Raw genomic sequence first — 17,072 nt, 5'->3', positions numbered from 1 at the left:
AAACAAAAAGCTCTTCATTTCTACTGTTGAAGAGTAAAAATTTCACTCCTTCCTCCTGTAATCCTGAAACAGCAATCCTCAAATTTCTTGGGAGATAACCCATGTTAAGCTCCCTGGGAAGTATTTCAGAGCCATGTAGACTGTTCATAAGAGATAACATTTGAGAAAGGCATAGCATCAGGTGCAAATAGAGGGAAGGGTTGCCAGTGTCAGGATGAATTTAAGGAAGTAACAAGGCACATGTTTGTATGGTATTTTAATATATGCATTTAGAGCTTAATATCTTAATGAGTCATCCTAAAGTAGTTATTACAGATTTTTACATGTACTAACACAATGACCTTTTAAAAGAGCGAGCCTTTATTTAAATTAATATTAACTTTAGGTTGTCTTATTCTCAATTTGACAAAATTATCAACAGATTAAAGACAAACTGCCAAATCACATTTACTCCAATTGTATCAGAAGTCAGCAGTCTTCTGAAACAGCTTTTTGGCAAATATATTAAGAAAACAATATTCATGAAAAGCACAAGAAATCCCTTGTAGACATCTCATCGATCCCTTTTCAGTTGGGCTTATTCATGGCACATACAATGGAATTCCAATTGTGAAACACCAGTGCGTGTAAAAGGTTTCCAAATATTCTTTCTGATAGAGCACTTTAATATAAAACTCCAAATTTTCTCAGAACCGTTGTTTGAAGACTCTCCTCCTTAGGAGGGATTCACATTGATAAAACACATAAAATAATGTTTCTAAACAAAGAAACAAAGTTGTAACAAAATTTACAAGCTAAAACATTTTTAGAATTCACACAGGCAAATAAAAACACATGTACATGTAAGTGGAATTCTACAAACTTGAACATTTTCCGTGTAAGCAAAAAGAAAAAAAAACTACCATAAAAATATTAGAGTTATATGAAAGCATGAATTACCATACAATAAATGCTAGCTTTCCATACATCCATATCTTTTTCTGCCTTCTATTTTCTTGATCCATTTAAATTACTAATAATTTAAAAGTTATCTAGATGAGAGATTTTTTGATCTTGTAGTGATTTAAAACTTGAGGTTAAAATTAGTGCTTTAAAACAAACATTGCATTGCAACCAAGAAGCACAAAATAGCAATAGCTAGATTACATTTTCCCATCCTTTAAGAGATGACACTTAACCATTTTGGAATTACATTGCATGATACTAGCTTTCATTCTCCTGCCATCCCCCTCTCCAAATTAGACATATTAAATGTCAAGTTTTGCAGAAGCACCATAATATTTTATTTAGCATATGTTATTGATAAGTTATTTTTTCCCCTGTTCTCCGTCTACTTAAATTCAACTGTGCCAAGGCTACCGAAGGATAAAAAAGGGGATTCTATGAGGGGTGGGATTCACATTTTTTAACAACCAGTTCTGTGGGCATGGCTTAGTTAGTGGGCATGGCTTGGTGGTCATGTTATTGGCTGGGCATGGCCAACTCAATATCACTCACATTGAGGCATGCATCTCCTCGCCTGGCCTCTCATGACTGTGGGGATGCTGCAACAGTTGTAAGTGTGAAAAACTGTCATAAGTCACTTTTTGCAGTGCCATTCTAACTTTGAATGGTCACTCCACACAAGCAAAGTACCAGCAAAGAAGGGGAAAAAAACTCTAGAGACGTTCCAGAGACAGGAAGTCTAGTCCTGCCAAGAATGTCACAAGGGTTAACAGAGGCAGTTTCAGTAAGCAACACCAGAATATTTCCTTCCTGCCTCCTTTACAGGATTAGGCCAGTAATTTCTTCTAACAACCAGTTCTCTGAACTGCTTAGAATGTTAACAACTGGTTCTAGCGAATAGGTGTGAACTGGTAGAATCCCACCCCTGGGTTCTATTCAACTGGCATACTTAATGGATATTGGAATGTACAAGATAAATTCCACAACTCATCATCATTTAAAATAAAACCAAATACAAGGAGTCCATTCTTATTTGCATAATCCCCCACCAACACCAGGGCTAGATGTGACTTCAGTCACAAGGTAACTGCCAAAAACGGTGCCAAATCTTTTCCATCCCATGATTTGAAATGGGGGTAAGGATATACGTGACATGCAATGGCAAACGCTTGTAATGCCCTGCAATTAGCGCTACACATGATTCCAACACAAAAGAAGAATTGAAGTCAGTCCCTAGCAGTGTGAACTACACCTTTCTTTTGTCCAATCAAGTTTAAACATTTCAGATGGTGTTTGGATTCCAATTTACAATTTATTCATCCTGGTCTGGAAACATCTAAAATCTTCATAATAGCAGCAAGCCAAGAACATTGTCTGTTGGAAGTCTGCAGCCTAAGCATAGACAACTTGTACAATTTTTTAGTTAGATAATTCAGTCCAATCAATGGTGGCAAAAAACGGGTGTGCTTTGATGTCTTCAACTCCAGCAATTCCAGCACCAAGACGTTCCACAGAATTGAACTGCAAAAGCTGAAAAGAAAAGAACACACCAATCAACCCAAGCTTGTCTGGTTATAGCTCATCGACATAGAGGATTGCATCCTCTGGAATTAATGCCTACATTTCAATAATATTTATAATAAATTTAATTTTTTCCCAATATGGCTATTAAAAAATACTAGCACATTAAAAAAAATCAGGATCAGGATAGTCTCCTCTCATAGTTACAGTGCTAGTTTTATCATATAGTTGGCCATCCTCTTTTCTCTAAGACATATATAGTTAGTACATTTTTGATTGCAATATAACAGCCTGTTTGTTGGAACCTGTTTTTACATATCAATTACTTTGGAGGATGATTTTGATATATTTTAGAACATCTTCTCTTCCATCTTTCACAGCAATTCTGCAATTACTAATCTTAGAACTAATTACCTCACCTGCCATTATGTGGAGAACATGTAGTGAACAGAGCAGCATGTGATCAACCATATTGAAATGGTTTCCATGCTACTGATCAACTTAAATATCTGTGTGTTTTTTGAGACTGAAAGACAAAAAAATAAAATAAAATTTTGTACTGTTAACTTCTATTTCTTCAAAACTGGTTCTCTTTTAGAGCCTTTATAAATAAGTAACAAATGTAGCCTGATAATCTGGTTGATTTCCCTTATGTGAGGGTAAGCAATACCAACACTATAGAACAGGGTAAATTATCAGAATTGTACAACAAACATGACTAATAATCTTTGAAACATCTGGCAGAGGTCAAGACAGTAAACTGAAGCAACTGATTCTAATATTGAAATGTAAATGGATTTATTTATTTCACTCTCAGAGCAATCTTTTCCTAAAGAACTTAACAAAGCCTATGTATTGCTCCAAATGCCCTCATCTAGGAAACATACATAGTTTAAGGCAATTACCTCCCTGATAACCGCTATATATAGGAAGTAATGGGGATGCCTGCATACATTTTATAGGAAGGTAAATGCTCTTTCCTGTAAAGAAATCCACATAAATTCTGTTCTCTTCTTCTATGACAGGTTATTATTTCTTTTATTTTTTTTCAAAAACCCTGTAAAAATATTTAAAAAGATCAACATCCAATCACCAATTTTCTTTTATCAATATCATATTCATACAAAACACTATCAGTTCTTCTAATATGTCAAGCTTATTCTTTACTGAACCCTTTCCTAACCTGTCAAATGGACATATTGATGTAAGAAAGTTCTAGATTAATAAAGCATGTCTTCTGAAGAATCACCTAACCTAAGTATATAATCTGATCAGTCTGAATCTTCAGATTCATAAACTGAAGACCTTGCAGTTTGCAACCAGAATTAGCTGATGAGAGCACACCTAAATCAGCTGATTAAGAATGTAGTCAAAGTCCCAAGCCCAGCAACAAGCTGCAAATTAAGAGACAGCAGAGGAAGTCAAGTGTTCTGCTTCAAAGAAAGAAACACTGACTATTAGTCAAACTGAGAAATAGTTTCTAGAGATGGCTATTTGAGGCAAACCTATCTCCTACCTGTGACTCTGATTGTATGTTCTTGTTGGATTGTCGTTTTAGACCAGAAAAAGATTATACTTGAATCTTCCTGAACTTGAGCTATCTCTCTGGATTCTTTTGTAAGCTCTTGTGAATATTTTCTACACAGAAACCTTTTGAGTTTACAATATGCTTCATGTTATTTTGGTGAAAGATTTACAATTGCAACTTATCTTGAATTTGTTATCAGAAGCTGTATGTATATTTAATTGGCAATAAAGAATATTCCACAGACTTCTCTAAACAGTATAACAAATCTGCAGGATGATTTGACAAGGAAGAATTGGCCATATCCTTGCTATTTCTCACATTCTCTAAGCAATTGCCTAAGTTGCAAATTGTGATCATGTGATTGCAGGATGCTGCAACCAATCATAAATGTGAGCCAACTGCCAAGCACCCAAATTGTGATGACTATGGAACTGGTGCAGGTCAAAAGTCCTTTTCCCCAAGGCCATCATAACTTTGTCATTAAACCAATGGTTGTAAATCAAGGACTATCTAGTGACTTGACATTAATTTTACAATATCTGTAATGTATCCCAATCTCTAAACATATATCTGGTCACCTATTATACAGTATATTTAAGCAGACCTGTAAGTAACTTTATGCTTGTGGCTTCCCTGTTGTATTTAGATTTGTTTTTACTAAACCTGATTACATGTGAAACTTAAGCTGTACTGGATCTTTGCCCTTTGCTTGTAAGGCCTAGACTACTGAAGTATAATGTTTTTAAGTTAATGGAGAATACACAAGTTTTTAATTATAACGCTAGAAATTTATCTGAGTAAACATGTAATAAAAATGAAATATGAAAACTTTACTTGTCATAGCTCATTAAAGCATGTAGAATTAAAGTATTTCAGATAAAATATTGGCTGCTATGTAAATGTAGGGAGGAAGGTAGAGAATGGCTTCTGGAATTCTTTTCTTGACCAAAAATAGACATAGGAGGCATCTGTATTTAATTTTATAAGTAACATGTTGCATCTATTTAAGTGTACACTTATTCTCTTCTTCGTGTTGCATCTCTGTGTATGTGCACCAGGAAGCACGGAGTGAACTGCATAGGTTCTGCTCTGAATCAAGTGATGAAGGAGGAGGAAGGTGGAGTGAGAAAAGCAGGATTTCAAGCTGTTGTCCATGACCTCTTCCATATGGATATATATCTGAGAGTTTCTATCTGAGAGTTTCTTCCTCTACTGCTTTTCAGCTGAATCTCGCCTATTTCAAACTTAGTCTTCTTTTGCCAGCTTCTCCCATAACACTAGATTTGTTCCTATTCTCTTCTGTTCCCAGAAGACTATCTTACTGATAGATGAACACCTTTGCATAATTTTCTAATATTGGGGGGTGGGGCTAGGAAGACAAAACCAGTGCTTGAGTATATATGTATTTTTATCTGAATTTTATCTGCAACAAGAACCTATTACACTATACGTGAGACTTATTAATGGCAGTTAACTGCCAGTAATTTTATTTCAAACTATCAAATATCAGCTCCTTTAAGCCTTAGTTTTTTCTGAAATAATCCTGAACATTCCACTTACTGGTTTGTAAGTGCAGATTAAGAGGAAGAAAAAGAATATATCAGCAAATACCTGTTGTATTAAAAAACACTCTGTTGTCATTGTTAGAGCATGATATTTTATACTGCCTCTTATATTTATTAGCCTACAAAAAATACAAGGAAAAAAGATGGACAGTCTCCACTTAGTGTAGATGAAAACTAAATTTCCTTTTACCTGATTTAAGACATCAGGCTAGAAACCAGGACATTGTAAGTTTTACCCAAAAAGACATCAGGGTGTCCTTGGGCCAGTCATTCTCTCTCAGCCCTAGGAAGGAGGCAATGGCAAAGCACTTCTGAAATCTTGCCAAGAAAACTGAGGGACTAAGTCCAGGCAGTTGCCAGGAATCTTGAAGATACACAGATGCACAATGAAGGTATGTCACAGAATGTATGCCTATTTGCACTACATGCGAAAGGTATTTGTTTAAATCATATGGGAAAAGATAAAAATACTCCTTGATGGGTAGCCCCAGCACGGGGTTTCAGTGAAAACCAATGTGATCAGTTCAGACAGAGGAAACAAAGAGGAACTGATGCTTTTCAGACAATTAAAATATTTATCTAAAAAAGTCTTCAAAGAGGCCCAAGGAGCTTTGGCAGCTAAAGACTCACAAATGAAATGTAAAGAAATGGTAGGATTGATTGCTAATAATAATACTAAGTAGGTTTTTTTTAAAAAAAAAATGCACATTAAAGTTAAAAGGGGGATGAATATATACATAGAAAGTGAAGTGAACTCTTCTTATGTGCAACTTCTGATGGAAAATGTTTGAAAGGAAGTAACCAGCAAAGCATAAAAATATTTACAAAGGATAAAGGAACTGAAGTTTACATTTCTTCCTTCTTATGAGTCTGTCACATTTTAAATAAGCAGTTCAAAAGAATAATTTCATTTCTAAGTTTCCTTTAAAGGGAACTATAGCATAATGCAGTTGTCTTTGGTATTATTTGGGGCGCATGCCTTCATATGCATACATCTAATAATCAAAGAGAGAGATTTTCTCATAAAATGTATTCATTTGCACATCTTAAGTTGGCTCTGCCACTTAAAACTGCTCTAACCCTCACTTAATAAAATAACTCAGATAACAAAACAAGCCTTCTTTGTGAATATACATGAGTTAGTAGATAAGCAGTCAGAAAACAGTCACTAGATCCTCTTCTGGAAAATATAACAGCTGATACCAGGTGGAAAAGTTAAGTACAAAGACATTTATGTTCTCAAGGCTTTCCCAGTTACAAGATTGGGTGGGGGGGACTTTTAATATGAGAAAGAAAATACAAAATAAACTGCATTAAAGCTGCACTGTTCAAAAGAAGACTGGTTATTATGCTAACTGGGACAGCTTTCAAGAAATTTGATGTCAATTAAGAGAGCCTTAAGAATTTCATCTGTATCTTCAGGTAATCAAAATAAGAAATAATGCCTCTGAAGTATGTAGCTACTAGCTGGCTAGATCGGGGTGGGGTGTTATTTTTTCAATGAGGTCACGGATTTTGAAATCCATGTCATGGGACACATTTGGCATGTATCTGCACAGTGTTTCTCTCCTAGACATTCTGTGATGGGCTGACCCAAGCAACCTGTGAAGCGGGGTGGAAGAGGAAAATCATAATGACAAATGACTAGCTATGCCAAGAGTCCCTTTTTCCTTTTCCTGACAAAGCTTCCTCAAAAATGAATGGTAGTTTCCTTCGAAAGACACACAAAAGAAAGTTGATTTACTAGGCAATGGAGCAGACTCTTCAACTGTAAAGTCAGCCACATGCAGCCCAGAGATGAAACACTTCCTTTTGGACATGGGTAACCTTGAACCTGGGGGAGGAGGGAAAATAACAAATGTCTGGCATAAAGTGCTAGATGTTGCTATGTATGGCTTTAATAAACTCCCAAAGATACCAGTGGTAAAATTCCATTCATTTTCAGTCTCCCTTCTGGGATGGAGAATAAAATATCCTCTATTCTACAAGTCTAAAAGCTAGATGAAGTCGTTGATCTTAATAGCACATGTATACTTTTATTCTTATTTATTTATTTTAGGAGACTTTTCTACTACTCCCGCTGAATACTGACTATAAATGGTTTATAATCCTACCCACTTAAGTAGATTAAAACAATAAAAATAACCACAATTTTTAAAAACTAGATCTGATCAAAACATAAGAATCATAACATTCATACAACAGGACAGATTTAAATCAGTTTGGCTCCATCATCAAAGTTTATTACAATAATCAAGTTTTAGCATGTTTTTAAATCCTAATAGATTATGCTAACTTTAATATTAAAAATATACTTTTACTCCCAAGTCATCTATGTCAGGAGAAATAATTAAAGATAAATCAATGGATTTCTGCAGCAATTTTGTGCCCTAGCTGTATTTGGTGACAACAGGTGGATAGGTCTTTTGTACTTCTCTATCATTTCTTTCCTCCTTTCCAAAATTAAATAATTAAGTCCAGTGTTCATTCATGTTTACCTGGCAAAACTGGCTCCTATGTTTTTTATAGGACTTTTTTGTAGGACTTTTCTACCCTACGCATTAATAGTTTAGGTTCTTTACTTGTTCATATATTAAACAGAATTTTACTGCTAAGAAGATGTAGCTACTGGGGACACTAAGATAAACCACAATCCTATTAGTACATTTTCAGATGCTGAATTTAAACATTACTCCCAAATCTTTTATAAAAGCTTCTAAAGATAAATAGGAAAGATAGGAAACCCTTTACACCATCAAGTATGAAAAGAACAAAGCTAATTTTATTAATGCTGTAAGGTGGTAAGAGGCTGTCATTTCCATTGAGTGAAAAAAAAATCCATTTATTACATTTTTGTAATATAATAAACTGAACATTTTTGATATGTTCAGTAAAATATATGGCATACATTTTAGCTGTGGCAAGGAGTACACCATTTATACATATTCATCATGAATTTACCTGTTGAAGGAGTGATCTGGCTTCTTCTGAAATGTGATCTGGCAAGTTTAAACAGGTATGAGTATTTATTCCTGCTGGATGGCACTCCAAGAGAGTCTATGGCAAACCAACAAAAAATGTGTCATATTAAAGTTCATGTTATGGTAAAGAATGGCAATGCATATTACTATATTCAAAAACTTAAAATAATCTTCCTCAATTTATGCTAATATTTCCATAACTATTAACCAGAAAGTGACTGATATTGCTGACTGAAAATGAAGGAGGTTGTAATTCAACTACTTCAGGGGTCCCCAACCGGGACCGGTCCGTGGATCATTTGGTACCGGTCCGCAAAGAAAATAAAAATAAAATAAAAATGGCGGCTTTCTTCGCCTTCGGTGAATGCTGCTGGGATCAGGGATCAAGGACACAAATGAAAGAAGGGGAGGGAGGAAGCAACCAAAGCCTGTCCTGCTCTCCGGCTCAGTGGCTTCGGTTTCCTCCCGCCTCGTTCCTCTCTCAGTCGCTCTCTCGCTCCTCCACCAGCCCAGGAAGAAACTGCTTCAAAGAAACCGGCAGGGTGGCTTTTCCTGTCGGCGCAGCTCCTCCGAAGCGCCCGTTCACCCCCACCCCGCCGCCCACGGTTCAATCCAGTGCTCCATTCTGCCTGCCTTCGTTTCTGGTTGTTTCGGAGTAGCTTTGGCTGAGAATAATAACTATTCGCCTCTTTTACTCAGCCGAAGGAACGAGGCAGACACCTGAGGGATAAGGCTGAGGGAGGAAGGGAGACACCTGAGGGATGAGGCTGAGGGAGGCAGGGGTGAGAGGCGGGGCTTCTCAGCCATCCTGCAGGGACTTGTCCTGAGCCGCGGAGACAGCCGCGGGCCGCCGCCGCCCAGCGCTCAGTTTTGAAGGCGCTCCTCAGCCCGGCGCAGTTCCTGAATCTGCAGCTGAAACCCTCCGTTTTAAATGTCCCAATAGAAGAGAATATCTGTCGCTCAGGGTTGCAATGAGGAGGCATTGGCGCTCCCTGAACTTGGTGGTTTGCTGGCAGACGTTTTATTACCCGACTAGGTAACAACATCAGATATTATCTAGTCAGGTAATGAAACGTCTGCAAGCAAACCACCAAACTCGGACTCCTCCCCCTCCCCCCATGAAAAAGTATCTCCTTCCCCCCGCTGGTCCTTGAAAAAGTGTTTCTGCGTGAAACTGGTCCCCGATACAAAAAAGGTTGGGGACCACTGAACTAGTTGAGCTAGTTAATCGGGGGTAATAGAACTGATTATCAGTAGAACAGAACAATGCAGGCTTGCATTATTTTGGGAGCTTTACTTTTTGAATATTCATTATCCATGCCTAAAATCTCATTCCTGTTGTGAGATGGGAAAAAATGGAGGTGCAAGCCAAGGTATACAGATTCAAACAGGTAATTATGACCTCTGTGAATATCCCTAACAATAATGGAACAGAAAATCTCATTAAAACACAAAGCAATTACAGTGGGTATCTCCTCACCCAAAATTGTATGTAGACTTGTTTTGCATTGTGCATATACATACTGTCCATTTCTACTGCAAACAAATCTGGAAAACAAGCTGATAGATTGTTCCCAAAGGTGTTCTGAAAATGTAAATGGGGGCACGAGGATCAAGGAGGTACAGACCTCTGCTCCATTTCTCAGCCAGATTACCCAGCCTAATTATGTTCTTTTACACGGACATAACCTAACCTAATTCTCATCAACTTCAGGAATAGTGGAAATTATATTTCAACATACACCAAGGCTAGCAAAAGGAAATTAATTCAGAAACATGTTAGGACAGGGATATCCAACCTTGGCACCTTTAAAACTTGTGGACTTTAACTCCCAGAATCCCCCCAGCCAGGGTGACTGGGGCATTCTGGGAGTTGAAGTCCGCAAGTCTTAAAGTTGCTAAGGTTGGACACCCCTGCTTTAGGACAGAGTTTCCCCAGCTTTCCGGCTTTGCGACTGGCAGGAGGGATGGGTTGGTTCTGCACAAGCAGCTGGCAAGCACACGCATGCACGAACACTGTTGTGAAGCTCCATTTGCGCAAACGCACATAAGTGCCACTCACATAAGTGGGGATGCGCATGCGCTCACCCGCCATTTCCACAGTCAAGTTGCAAATAGCTCACGGCCCACTAGTAGGCTATGTCCCAGAGTTTGGGGACCTCTGCTTTAGGGGACATCATTTTCTTTCAGAAGAAGCAAAAGGAAAGAGGCTAATGAGCCCATCTTTCCAACAAAAAGACATGTCTTCTTCTTACATAATTTAACCCTTTCACCAGGCTGGAGGCAGGAAGATGAAATTGGAGGAAGAGATTGATTTGTTGAACAAAATAATGTGGTCCCAGGTTGAGCCAACCAACTATTCCAAATAATTGTTGTTTTAAAAAAATCCCTTTGAATCTGGGTTCATCTTCCTGAAGATCTATAAAGATGGGCCGAATTCAAAACATTAAAAATCTGTTCTATTCAAACGAGGAACAATTAAATAAGATACATCTTTTTCATGAATTCACTTCCAGAGTTTACCCCAACAACTTGCATTCATTGTTAATTACTTCCTGTTCCTTGGTGTTACATTTCAAAGGGAATACTTCTTTTCCATCTATAGTTTTGTCCCCCAAAACACATTATGTACTTTAAATCCCAACAGCATGTCCTATTGATAGCACTAATTTTTTTTCCTTGGAAGAAAAATACATATTTAGTGTCTGGATTCATCCCCATGCTAAGTCATATGTTCAGTTTCAGTTTGAAACACTATGTGAACTAGTAATGTGGTATAAGCTATTGTCAGGAGTGGGATTCAACTGGTGTTACTACCGGTTTGATGACTATATTTTGCGCGCATATGTGTGTTTTGTGTACACGCAACTGACGCGTGCTGTGCGTACATGTAAAATAACCTTAGCCTGTGCTGCCAGGACACCTGAAAAGCGCTGTACACAAGTGCGCAGCATTTGAAAAGCCTTTTTCCCTTGCACAAAGCAGCTGAGGTTGAAAAAGCACGAAATAAAGGACAGGTAAAAGCCAGGGCGGGTGGGTGGGCCAAACAGCAGCAAGCACAGAACTGGTTCGGTGTCTGCTGCTCTTCAGAGCTACCGGCTCTATAGAACCAGGCAGAACCAGTAGCATCCCACCCCTGGCTACTGTTTATGGCTTAGCATGTTGTAAGCACCTGGCCATCTGTGGTTATTCAGCAAATGATATATACGGTCGAGTGCCAGTTTGGTCTAGTAGTTAAGGCACCAGAACATGGGAGACCATGAATTCAAGTCCTGTCTTAGCCATGAAAGCTAGCTGGGTAATTTTGGGCCAATCACTCTCTCTCAGCCCAACCCACCTCACAGAATTGTTATTGTGAGCAAAATAGGAGGAAGGTGTTTTACAAATAACTCATTACTTTGAGTTATTTGTAAAACTAATAAAGGTAGGCAAGCAATGCATAAATAAAAAGTAGTATCTTCAATTGTTCTGAAGTTTTTTCTTACAATATGAAAGTTTCTATCTTATATTTTTGTTGCTCTATAGTACGATATTACTAAACTCCGTAGGCTGCAAAAATCCTGATGTCCACTAAATGGCAGCAAAACATTAGTTTTTCTGTATCTCTTAGCTGCCTTTGGATATTTACAGTCTAGAACTAATTCCCTAATTTTCTGTAGGATTCAGGACATGGCATATTTTTTTTCTTACCGTTCCAGTAAGGAGCTCAAAGAGAAGGGCACCCAAACTCCACCAGTCACAGGCCTCCGTTTCTTCAAAAACAACACCAACTTCTGAATGAAAGGTGAACACAGTTAAAATTCAAACATCAAATATCCTTTCAAACTTACATTTGCAAGAAGGCTCAGACCATAACAGAACACCTTTCCCCAATTATCTAGACATCACTAGGCATACCAGTTTGACACAGCAATCAGGATTGTCAAATGTTTATCCTCTAAACAAAATACAACTATTGAGTTCACCCATCATGCTAAACCATAAATAGTTTGAGCTTAACATGTTGCATAAACCAACCACTGTGGTTTGTAATAACTATGGCTTTTTCAACAAATTGTTGTTACAACAAGCCATAGCTAAGTATGATGCATGCTTCACTATCACCCCCCTCACTTGGCTGGAGGAACAATCTAATTAGCTGAATTAAAACAATTCCTAATAATCCCAAATAAAAATAAAACACACTAATAACAACATACAAAATCACAAAACATCTAACAAGTTCACAATGGTGACAACAGAAACACCGTAACGGGCACAGTGATTTCAGTCAAATCCACACAGGTTGGTATTTCTCATTCACTTTGGTGTATTCAGGGAAGGAATTCCAGAGTCAGGACCTGCCATTTCCATTCTGAAAGGAGCTACATCTCCTCTTCATGTAAGAAACAGGAATCTGCTTCTAGAGCAATTGTCCTCACCCTGGTGCCCTCCAGGGCAAGGAATTATGCAAGCTGTTTTTCTGGGCATTTACATCTGGAGGTCTCTAGGTCAAAAAAGACAGCCATACCTCCTATTTTAGTGAAAGGACAGGATTATGGAATTCACTGAGCAGCCTTGAGAAAGCAATTATCTCTCAGCAATGTAGCATGCAGTAGATTTAGCACTATAATGAGAGCCTTTTATCTTTAAGTGCTGTTGTTTTTAGGGTGGGGTACATTATAATTTTTTTAAAAAAACATGGCTATTGTAAATGGATTTCTGGCAAATTTTGCCTGAAGTGGAATCAGAAAGGAATGGAATTTCTGGGCAAAACTTTTGCGCATTGAACCTTTGGGTGGTGATGCAGCACAGAGGCTGAACTGTAGGAGCTTCCTTGATGAGATCGAGGTTTCTCTATCTATGATGCACCTATGATTGAAGGTAGCAGGATAAGCTTTGCAAGCAACTTCTTAGTGTATTTAGAGTTGCAAAGCTTTAAAGGGTTTGACAGTTCATGGGCATGCCAAAGTATATAACAATGGTATATAAAGGTGTATAAAAATGATATAACTTCTACACTCCAAGACCAGAAATATACAACATTTCTTCTCTGATATTAGTTTTCAAACCAAATAATGTACCACTAGAACTTTTTATACATTTAGATCATATTAACAAGGCCTGACCATAATCAAAGTAGACGGGGTTGGACTAGAGCAGGGGGTTCAAGTAGAAGACCTCCAAGGTCCCTTCCAATTCTGTTATTCTATTATTTTGTTAAAGTAATGTATTAATTTAATAAAAGAAGCATTATAAAATGTTGAAGTTTATACCAAGCTCACTTTTTTGTTCAACATCCTGTTACAGGCATATCTGTCCATGGTAAGTACTTATAGTTATTGTATGAGTTGGATAGGCCATTAGATTGTACCCACATAATTAATTAAAATGCAAAGCAATATAACTTTGAGTACCCACAAGGCTCAATCTGCAAATCAATTTTAAGCTATGATTTTGTATCTCTTCACCATACTTCGTTATGAACATTTAATATTAGGTGGGCCTATGCAACTATGCCTATGATTTTACTGCATAATTATGAAGAAGACCTCTACACTTGCAGTGATCATACATCCAGATCATCCATTATTGTGGAAATTCTACTGTTTATATGTTCTGGTGGATTTTGGGGTCTGGATGCTGATCCTCTCCCTCATCCAGGAACAATTTTTCCTTTGTGACTAGTCTAAAAGAAGGCATCTGAGTCCAATGTGCACAAAGTTAGCTTGCTGTCCATTGGTACTGCTGAGGTGAATGGCTAAGAAAAATGGGGGGGTGGGGGGGGAACAGCCATCACAACCTTTTTAGCTGGTGAGTGGGATAGGGATACCCACTTCAGAATACCATGGCATCACTTATTGGAAAAAGCTTCAGATAAATTTTTCCTCTGCACTCTCCTTCTCTTGCATTTTCTCTGCAACATATTGATCTAATAACCTTTGTATATCACATCGTTAAAGCAACCTTTACTCTCAGTAATACATCATAGAGAGAAAAATAAGAAAACGATAGATTGCAAAATACATTTAAAGCTCAGCAAGCTAATGTAATTCTGCTTAGCGAAAAAGCTCTCCGTGTTCCAACCATCAAAAAGTTTTAATATTGCAATAAATCTTACCCAAATGCCAGTTCTCAATAATGAAGCCATTTCACTCATATCAGCTAAGACATTTATATAATAAAAAGTGGTAGCCTATAAACCTAAGCAACCATTTGCTTTGCTATTAGAACTGTATTTCTAACAGTTCTCTGCCTTACCTATATAGCGATCATTCAGAAGAGAATGTCAGGATATTTATTTATTTATTTATTTATTTATTTATTTATTTAGTCAAGCAATTATAAGATAACAGGTATAAGTATAAACATAGTTATGAATCCATGAAATGGATACATATAAGAAAAAAAAGAAACAACGGGACAGGGACGGTAGACACGTTGGTGTGCTTATGCATGCTACATGATATCTGCATTTGTACTAACTAGCACTAACTGAAGATATGTATGTATGGTATGTATGTATGTATGTATGTATACAGAGTCAATCTGGTGTAGTTAAAGTGCTGGCCCAAAACCCAAAAGACTGAGAGTTCCAGTCCCACTTTAAGTATGAAAACTTGCTCGCTGACTTTGGGCCAGTCATTTTCTTTTAGTCCAACCCACATCAGAGTTGTACTTGTGAGGATAATAGGAAGGAGTATTATATATGCCCTTCATCTTGAGTTTATATATAAAGTAATAAAGGTGGGATAAAAATATAATAAATAAAAATAATATCAAGTCAGAATAGACTGTCTTGCTCAATATTGTCCACTAACTGACAGTACATCTTAAGTATTCCAAGCAGGTATTTTTCCCAGCCGTTCTAGAAATATCGGAAGCTCAACTCCCAGAGTATGCATTTAGCGACTGAGCAATAATTCTTTCTTAACTAATTCTCAATCTTCTCCTTATGAAAGAATCCTATTTATACAATATATCAGCTCATATATTCTGATGATATATCTACGGCGTAATCACTTCAGCCTTTACAAGAGAGTTTAATTGAGAAAGAGCTACATGCAAATGTGTAGCTGCACAAATCTATACAAAATATGTACCAGCTCAAACAAATCTTTCATAACATCTAGAACAATCTCCCTGTTAATTTAGTTCAAGGATTTACATCTTCCCTAACTTTTTTTTTAAATAGTTAGATGTTAAATAGATGTTAAAACTAAGGAAAGGCATTCTTCTTCAGAATCCCTGCAAACAAAAAATGGTTTCTGTCTGTCAATCTAACCTCTTTATTAAAATATTTCTATTCTAATATTTTTGTGGACAAGCATGTGTATGCACAAGAATCCTAATTCAAACAACAGCTACATTCGTGCACTGACAACTTTATTCTCTTTTCTTCAAAACCAAAGTTATAATGTCAGAGACAACTCATTTCATGCTATTGTGAAATCGTCATTGTCACAAAACTATCATTGTCACAGTTTGAGATCTCAGAAAACTATTCTGGCTCTAAAAAAAAAGCCACCGGGTAATGTTTTTGTTTTATTTTGCTCATGAGAATCAGATTGGATATTAAGATAAATTAACACAAGCTTTTACAGATCCCATTATTAAGATTTCCACTTTCTCTCTGTCTACAATTCTAATACTTAAGCTTACTTTACTGTCCTATCATATTAAAATTGTCATAAGGCTATCACAACATTGTTTAAACTGTCTCAACAAACCATGTTTCTTAAAGCTTTTTTGTCTTTCTGAATTGGACAAAATATGTGGCACAAAAAAGCCATGGGAAAGATACATGCTCAGCATTACAAAACAAGATAGAAAGACCTGCATATGGATTAGAGAACAACCAAAAGTATACAATATCATCCAGAGAATAAAAGAATTGAAATAGAAAAGGGCTGGTCCCATAGGAAGAAGAACTGATGGCAGGTAGACCAAGGCAGTCGTAGAATGGATTCGACTTAATAAAAAGCACGCAAGAAAGAGACGTAAAACAAGATGGATCAACGATATCTGCAAATATTGCAGACCCAATTGGCAAAAGAAAGCTCAGGACTGTATTGATTGGAAACATTCAGAAGAGGCTTTCATCCTGCAGTGGATAGACAATGGCTAAAATGATAGTGATAATGATTCAACAGCTAGTTCTAGCCATTAAAGGGTTGATAGCAACCTCCACATCGGGTTTTCTTTAAAGAATCAAGGCAATATTTACACATTTCATTTAAAATAATATAAGCTTTAAGAAAATAGAAAGGGTTTTTTTTTTGTTAGCTACCTCCAAGACAAAGTTTAAACTTTCTCTAAGCTATCTACTAATAAAGAGTGGACAAGTTTTTTAGTTCCATCAAATTATGGTAAACAAACACTCCTAGTCTTACTTCTTCCCAATTATATGGACAAGGAACTAATTTTCTCCCATACACACCCAATATGTACACAAAATGATGTTTAGATCTCATGGTCTAATGGAAGAGATTCCTTTGAGAATTATGGGTGTCACTGACAAGTATAGGCTGAACTTTACTCTTGTTATCTTGG

General features: G+C 37.0%; 1 protein-coding gene across 12 annotated transcripts in view; it reads right to left on the bottom strand.

The window, feature by feature from the left end:
- Positions 1-339: 339 nt before the first annotated feature.
- Positions 340-17,072, bottom strand: part of RPS6KC1 (ribosomal protein S6 kinase C1) — a 93,056-nt gene continuing 76,323 nt past the window's right edge. For 6 of the 12 annotated variants that reach the window (XM_026695765.2, XM_087933293.1, XM_087933316.1 and 3 more), the window contains 3 exons: positions 12,231-12,313; positions 8,521-8,616; positions 340-2,475 (listed from right to left, as the gene is read on the bottom strand). In XM_026695765.2, the coding sequence (XP_026551550.2) occupies positions 2,365-2,475; positions 8,521-8,616; positions 12,231-12,313 (290 nt within the window). In that variant the 3' untranslated portion in view covers positions 340-2,364. Of the gene's footprint in view, positions 2,476-5,767; positions 5,843-7,234; positions 7,394-8,520; positions 8,617-12,230; positions 12,314-17,072 lie in introns of those variants that run through there. The other 6 variants (XM_087933280.1, XM_087933290.1, XM_087933300.1 and 3 more) reach the window with 2 other exon arrangements.

This window comes from Pseudonaja textilis, chromosome 1 (assembly GCF_049901715.1).
Source record: "Pseudonaja textilis isolate UNSWEBS1 chromosome 1, rPseTex1.2, whole genome shotgun sequence".
Taxonomy (NCBI): domain Eukaryota; kingdom Metazoa; phylum Chordata; class Lepidosauria; order Squamata; family Elapidae; genus Pseudonaja; species Pseudonaja textilis.
This window is presented reverse-complemented; position numbering and strand designations above follow the sequence as displayed.